The sequence below is a fragment of the Stegastes partitus genome, unplaced genomic scaffold (genome assembly GCF_000690725.1).
Source record: "Stegastes partitus isolate 25-593 unplaced genomic scaffold, Stegastes_partitus-1.0.2 Scaffold137, whole genome shotgun sequence".
In the NCBI taxonomy this organism is placed as follows: domain Eukaryota; kingdom Metazoa; phylum Chordata; class Actinopteri; family Pomacentridae; genus Stegastes; species Stegastes partitus.
The window spans coordinates 92,689-100,058 of record NW_007577868.1 but is presented as its reverse complement, the minus strand read 5'-3'; the positions used below and the strand labels follow the sequence as shown (position 1 = coordinate 100,058).

Below are 7,370 nucleotides of genomic sequence, written 5' to 3'. Positions count from 1 at the left end.
CCCCTGCTGACTACTTCCACAAAGTTCTGTGGACACATGCAAGTCCAATCAGACGCTAACAAGCTGTCACTGCTGTTGACGTGTCAAGCAGCCATCTTGGATTTGTAAAAACAAAGGACCATAAATAAACTCTGTTTGCACACAAGTCAAAACGCTTCTTTTTATGCGGTTAAAACTCTTACTTGTCGATCTGGCGGGAGAGGAAATAATGACTTTTCATAGACTGTCATCACCTAGTTAGAAAAACCTCTTGCCAAAAGGTTTTGTAGGACGTTTGTGATATAATTCTCTATAATACCTATACAGTTCTCCAAATATTTAGAGACAATCTATTCACTATGTAGGAAACATGTTTGGCTTTGTAAGAATTTTCACAGTCCCATAGGAGATATATATTATTTTATATTGGATCTCACATTACTGTTAAAATTACTAAAATATGTTTGTTCAAAAAGAAACTCAAAAATTCAAGTTAGCCTTTTTAAGATGCGCAGAAATCACCAATTTATCACTGATTTCTTTTACAGTAAATGATTATATCGTTCAGTAGAACTATTGTATTGTGTAGGGAGTTCTCAAAAGTAATTTCTTGTGTTAGTTTTGTTTGTCAAAAAAAAAAAATCAGGGTTTAGTGTAATAGAAATATTTAGACGAGGTGTGTATTTCCTGATTTGCAGCTTGGTAGTCACACATCACACAGTGAATGAGTCTTGAGAGAAAGGTTTAGTGTCGTAGAAACAGCAAAATACAACTGAAGCAAGCTTCTCATTTTAAAAGCTGATGATTTTTTATGACAACCAAGCAGTTCCAACAGGGTCTTCACACCCTTTTGGGTGCTCGGACCCTAAAAATGTTGTATAGAATTAAAGGTGAGGTCTAATGTATTCAGCATTCATTCCTAACATTTTAAGAATTCAATTCTTTTTCATGGAAGTGTAATTTAATGTGTGTTGGTAGGAAGAAGTAGGATACCTGTACTTTAATTACTTGAAGTATAATAGTCCCAGTCCCAGTCCAGCAATTTATATGAACCACTGAATATAAGTAGTAAAGCTCTTCTGATTTGTTGTAGTTATATGATCTGAGAAATAATTGATAATAAAGGGAAACTGTGGCAACAGGCAGCAAATAAATCATACCAGTCAGACTAAGTTGTTGTTTATGGAGGAATGTTTCTCACCAAAAAATGTGAGATTATACATGTAAACACATTTTTCTTCTTAAATACTGTAATTAATGATGGATATTAATCATCAGTTGTTTGTCTCATGTCCTGTTAGTCTTGTATTGTGTCACTAGGTGGCAGTAATCAGCCGTGAGGTCACCGAGGAGCTCAGTTTGAGGCTACGGGAGCCGATCAGGCTCAGAAAACCAGTTACTGCTACAGAGAAACGACCTGCTGTGTTCACTGATATTTACTACTTTTACCAGGTCAGTAATCCAATAAAAACATATCTGAACCCACATAAAACTTACACAGAAGCCTTTTGCAAATACTAAATGAGTTTTTTATGGTCACAGTTTGTCAAATTTTAATGAAAGTATGTGTCACTGCTGTTTACTGGGGCCGTCTATGTGCTGGAGGATTTGCTAGCTTCGGCTAGTTAGCCGCTGATATAATGGTGAGTGTTTAATATGTGTATATCAAGATGTATACATTTTATTTCTTTGTGAATACAATGAGGAACAATATGTTTAAAGTTCATTTCTAATTAAATTTCTGTTGTATCTATAGAAGTTATGTTTTACTGTTTACTGCTTTTAGTGGAACAGGAACTAGTCTGCTCCATATGGTCGGCTCTCTTTCCAGTGTTTCAGTCTGATTCAGTGCTTGTAGAAACTCTGTTCATAAAAGCAAACACAACTAAGAAATATGCTGTAAGGAGTTTAGTTCTCACTGCAACAAGAGATAAACAGTGATATATGTGTATGTAGGGTTGGGCAATATAGCTATAAAGTACTGATCTTGACAAACGGAGTTATGAAGAATTTTGAAAACGTCCTATAAAAGAAAAAGTTTACTTTAAATTTAACAGCCTTACTTTGGATTTAGCAGCTCATTTATCAGGGTGAAAAGGTCATAACTTGAATGCAACACACACATTAAAAAATGCACATAAATGAAAATATGTAAGGATAAAGGAATGATCTCACCTTCGTGCATATTAAAAACAGAGGGAAGTTACATTATTGTCCGTCAATCCTCAGAGCAGGCCGCTTGGGTGGAGGTGGTGGGGGGTGCAGGATTGTTTTTTGATTGTGAAGGTCAACCATCGCTTCCCACAACTGCAGCCTGAACCAGGGGAGGTCTGCAGAAAAAGGGACGAGTGTGCCTCGAGCATGGAAGCCAACATGGAGAGAGACGGAGGCCGAAGGAGCTCTAGTATCAAGGTATGTAGGATGGTTATGAGCTGTGGAGGAAGCACGCTTGGAGTTTGTTCATGGAACCAAGTTTTTGTGATTTCATGGCGTTTTGCATCTAACACATTTAACGGAAACTATGGAACACTGTTATTTTTGCTATTAAGTGTTATGTGTCACTATTGTTTTAACACCCAGGCCTATGAATGTATGTATTCTGAAGTGTTTATTTGATATTTAAAGTTTGATTTCCCTGTTATTGCACCTTTTGTTGTATATGTTCATAGTGGAGGGGATGGGATGGTCCATGATCTTCTCAGTCAATTTTACAATTCTCTATAAGGTGTTCTGATCATAGACAGCACCAAGCAATGCATTGTGATGCAATAATGTTGATCATGCAAAGTACAGAGGGCTCAGCAGACGTTCCTTAGGGTGACAGTGGGCCCTAGTTTGTGTTTGTCTCAGTAAAGTTTTAATTTCAATTTGTAATCAATGTTGGACAAAGTGAATGAGAAATGGGTTTTGTGTTTTTGCCATGCAGATTGTTTTCTTTTGTGCTATCTGTGAGGTTTTTGGACCAATATTGGTGCTTAAAAGTCAAAAAATCCTTCCTTTAACTGCTACACACAACTCAAAGTATATCGACCATCTAGGTCCAACTTTGTAACTTTGCCTTTGCGACTTTTGTGGAAAAGTAACCTCTGGACTTATTCTAACTGGACCACAGAGATTTCGGAGGCACTCTTTTCCATTAATCTGACAGCATGTGAACGTGTCTGCTTCATGTATGAACGAGTACTGTGGTTACATTTCCGCCTAAGTCAAGAAGTCTCTATTGAACGCGTGTCTATAGGGTATGAGGAAGTAGAATAAGAGTCCTCTGTGAATACAGTGCTGACTGCCAAAAAGAACTGATGCACCTTATCCTGTCTTTGAAACTGTGGACTCTTCCATCTCTCAGATGCAATAACTTCTCTTCCCTCACCTGCCTCCACAGACAGATGTGCACACAGACAGATGTGAAGGACACAAACAAAGCTGGACAGTGGGCCGACATCACTCACCGGAGACTCCAACAAGAGTGTGAGGCTTAAAGTGCTTTGAACATTTATTCACCTCAACCAAGGTGGTTGTTTTCAATCTCCAAGATGCAACTTTGGGAGGACTCTCAATCTATGGTATTTGAAGTTTGGCACATGTTTTCTTGTTTCCAACTTTGTATAAGATAATCTACAGTACAGCTGCCTCTTAGAGGGTGTTTAACAATGAATGTGTTGCCTTTAAATCACATTTAGTCACAGAGTTAATGCTGTGAAACATTTAAATGCATGATTGTGTATTTTTAAAGAAATCTGGTTGAAAAATGAATGAATGAATATATATGCAGTCTCTTGTTGTTTGACAAGAGAAACCAAAAATACGAGAACAACTTTATTGGGAATTCAGCTGTTTTAAAATACAGTAAATATGAGCACAGAGAGCAGGAGAGAAGCACAAATATGTAAACGCTGGGTGAGTTTGGGTTGCCCCTAAACACAGTAATCCACCCAGTCTTGTTCATTCTTTTCCACCATTTCATATTGTCTCTCAGCTTTACCATTTCCACAGAGCTCTGACCTGCTCATGGCAACGTTAGCCACATTAGTCGTACAACCACGCTAACACCAAGGACTTCTCTATTGTTGTGGTGACATTGCCATCAAGAGTGAAAGTAATCCACTTCATCTTCGGTTGCTAGGAATGCATGAAGATTGTTGTGTTCACTCTTGCAGACACATTTTAGGAGTTAGGAGTTAGTTAGTAAACCTGACAGACTGTGAACGGCTGCATGGCTCACCTCAAACTAGCTTTTGCTATTTGTTGTCTGGTTCCCACTTAGAAACTGGATAAAGTAAAGCCAGGCAGCTATCTAGTTGAGGATGGGATTAGCAGAAGCATCCTTATATTCTCGCTGCTTTTATTTTACACCAAAGTTTTAAAAACACACTAAATGTAATAAAAATCATTTTCACTATCTGGGACCTTTAAAGTCAAGGAGTGAATTGATGCCATAAGAACATTTAAGAAGGTTACTCCCCAAACAAAAGAGGACAGAAGAGTAAATCTGTCCTATATATGTGTTACATCAGCAGGGATAACATTAAATGAGGAAAGTTGATCCCCAGGAGAACAAATACTTGAAAGAAACAGAATTCCTGAGAGTCTTACTGCTGTAGGTGTTTGTAAACTGCCATCTGGTGTCAGATTTCTCTTCTCCTTTTACTTAATTTCCCCCATAATTGAATGCAGAACGGGAACTAATCAGTACATTAAAAAATCACCAGAATATCGGGGGGAAAAAACGACGTGTTGGACGCTCAAAAATCCCCCCAGGTCTCCATTTAATGTGTTCTCCCCCTGGTGCGCTTCCAGTCATATGACCCAGTCAGCACCAGAGAGGCGTTTCATTCACGGTAACTGCAAACTCAGCAAGGAGGAGGCAGCCTCCATATTCTAGCGGATGGATCCAATGAAGAGAAGAAAAAAAAACTCGGTGGGGCACTTCCGATGCGTTTAGGTGCTCAGAAGTGAAGTAACTGCAACTTTGGTGCGGAACTGAATCTCCCGGTGTTGATTTGCATGGGTTTTCTGCGGTTGGGGAAAATAAGTCCCTGTGCGTATTTTGCAGCTGCAGGATATTTAAAGTAGTTTTTTTTCTCCTTCCCACAAGCCCGGTGGAGGTAAAATAAATCTTTCTGGTCACAGTGTGGGGCGGCTTTTAGATAAGCTTTGCATTTTCCTGTAACTAGACACGACGCGCTCTGACCAAAGCGAAGTTTGGCACACTTTTACGCGCTTTATCCGCCGCATCGTTTGCGCATCACCAAGCCGAGCGCGAGCAACTCGTTTTTCAAGATCCACTGCAAGAAAAAACAGCCACGTTAAAGTAAGGATTTTGCCGTTACAAATTCCTGAAACGAGCCAAGCGGAATCTTCAGTAAGTATTCTGATCTTCTCCTCGTGGATTACGCATTTCCACCCTTTTTTCGGTGCCAGTTGGATTCTTAAACTCCCTTCAAGTAACTTCATTCTGGTTATTTTTTGCAGCGTTTGCAGTTAAACCCACGTCATTCTGTCAAGACAACTCCCCCTCCTTTTCCTCCCTGTTGGACCAACATCCACAGATTAGGAAGCAACAGGGTGAAGATTTTTTTTTTTTTTTTTTTTGGATCACAAGTCCAATCATGATGACCGGATTTCGGCTGAACTTGTCGCCCCTGAAGGAGCCGCTGGGCTTCGTCAAACTGGTGGAGTGGGTAAGTTAGATGCATAGACTGTACTTGTGTGTTTTTATGAGAGAGTGTGTGAGCCATAGCCAGAGGACAGGGAGGTTCAGTCCTTCCTTGGTCCTTGGATTTTCCCTTTTCCCGGCGATTTTCGCCCCTCAGATAAAGTCACAGGAGTAATCTGATTTAGGAGGAATTTCATAGAAACTTTGCAAGTGTTTTGTAAATCAGTGTGAAAATCATTCACTTACAGCTTATAGTTTCCCCACAATCATAGTCATATCTGCATTTGAAGTCTGTAATTCCTAAGTAAGCGTGATAAATCTGCATTCATGTCATTATTATGGCAAAAATGTAGGATTTTCACCAATGAAACCAGGTTTTCTGCCTTCTGTTGTGTTGTAAACCTAAAGGAATGTGAGATTTTAACTGTTTTTGACTGAAAAAAGTTGGGAAAAGTGAGTCCACTTGGATTTGCTGGTTTGCGTGGGCCTGCCCTTCAAACGCCACGGTTATAGATTAATACATCCTTCACCAATAATTCACCTCAGACTAACCGAAACGTTTCAGCCACACAAACACGCTCACTGGAACTCTGGGCGCGTGCATCGGCGAGAAGCATGCAACAGTTTTCTTGTGGAAAGTGGAGTAATCAGTTCTGCTTCACATAACTGGGTCAGAGGAATCCAGTGTGGGTAATTCAGCTCAGCTCCAGTTTCTCTCAGCTGTTCTATTTTCTCATAATACACACCACCACACACACATATCCAGAGCTATAGAGCAGCAGCAGCAGCAGCACTCAGTCATCTGACTCAGGATGGAGTCTGTGTGTGTTTCAAAAATGCTGGCCTTATATAACACAGCGTATTTTTGTATTCACCAGAGGCTAGACTAGTCGGTTGTGCACATGTATTCGCACAATAATACAGGGGGTCCTAACCCACGGAATGGTATGAATGACTAGACTGCATGTGGGAGTGTGAATCATCAGCATAATGAGGCTGAATCCAAGGCAGGAGTTGAAAAAAAACCCCACAATTTAATGAGTTTAATTATTGGCAAAATAATGTTGGCACAAAGAGTTGCTTAGAAAATGGACACATGAGCACTTTTTTTAAAAAAATTAAAGGCGCTGTCTGTAAGTTATTTGAACATTTTTCTGTTGCGTCCTCTAAATCACAGGTAAATCTACTGTATTTTAGATCTAGCTCCAGTTAATGCACCTAATAAAAAGTGAAAATAAAGAAAATAAAGTTTTAAATAGCACATTTGTTCATTGTTGTATTTTATGCTGGAGCCTGGAAAATACTTGATTTTTGGAGCCAATATAAATTTTTCAGGAGAAAAAAATTCAGATAAACTTCTTACATCTTTGGAAATAATCATTTGACCACTTGGTGTTTTCTTTGCAATGTCTAACATTGATATTTTTATTAGAATTTTATTGCATTAGTTGAATAATTACAGCCTCTTTGAAACACATGAATGTACATACTGTACAAATTTTCACACCAGATGGCCCAAAACATTTTTTGAGCCTCTGTTATTTTGTGCGTAAGTTGTAAAATGAACAGATAATGGAAGCTAGGCTGTCATTCAGTAATGCCCATGACGGCCATCTTGGTGCTTAACAAAGATGGATCCAGCATGGAGCCGCTCCTAACCAGCATAGAATCATAATGTGGTCATTGTTTATTAGCTTTCCGACAATGCATTTCACAAACTAGTTAGCAAGTTACC

General features: G+C 39.2%; 1 protein-coding gene across 1 annotated transcript in view; it reads left to right on the top strand.

The window, feature by feature from the left end:
- Positions 1-4,899: 4,899 nt before the first annotated feature.
- sypl1 (synaptophysin-like 1) overlaps positions 4,900-7,370 on the top strand; it is a 13,606-nt gene continuing 11,135 nt past the window's right edge. Inside the window, exons 1-2 of the mRNA XM_008278891.1 lie at positions 4,900-5,341; positions 5,452-5,660. Coding sequence (XP_008277113.1) covers positions 5,589-5,660 — 72 coding nt within the window. The 5' untranslated portion in view covers positions 4,900-5,341; positions 5,452-5,588. The remainder of the gene's footprint in view (positions 5,342-5,451; positions 5,661-7,370) is intronic.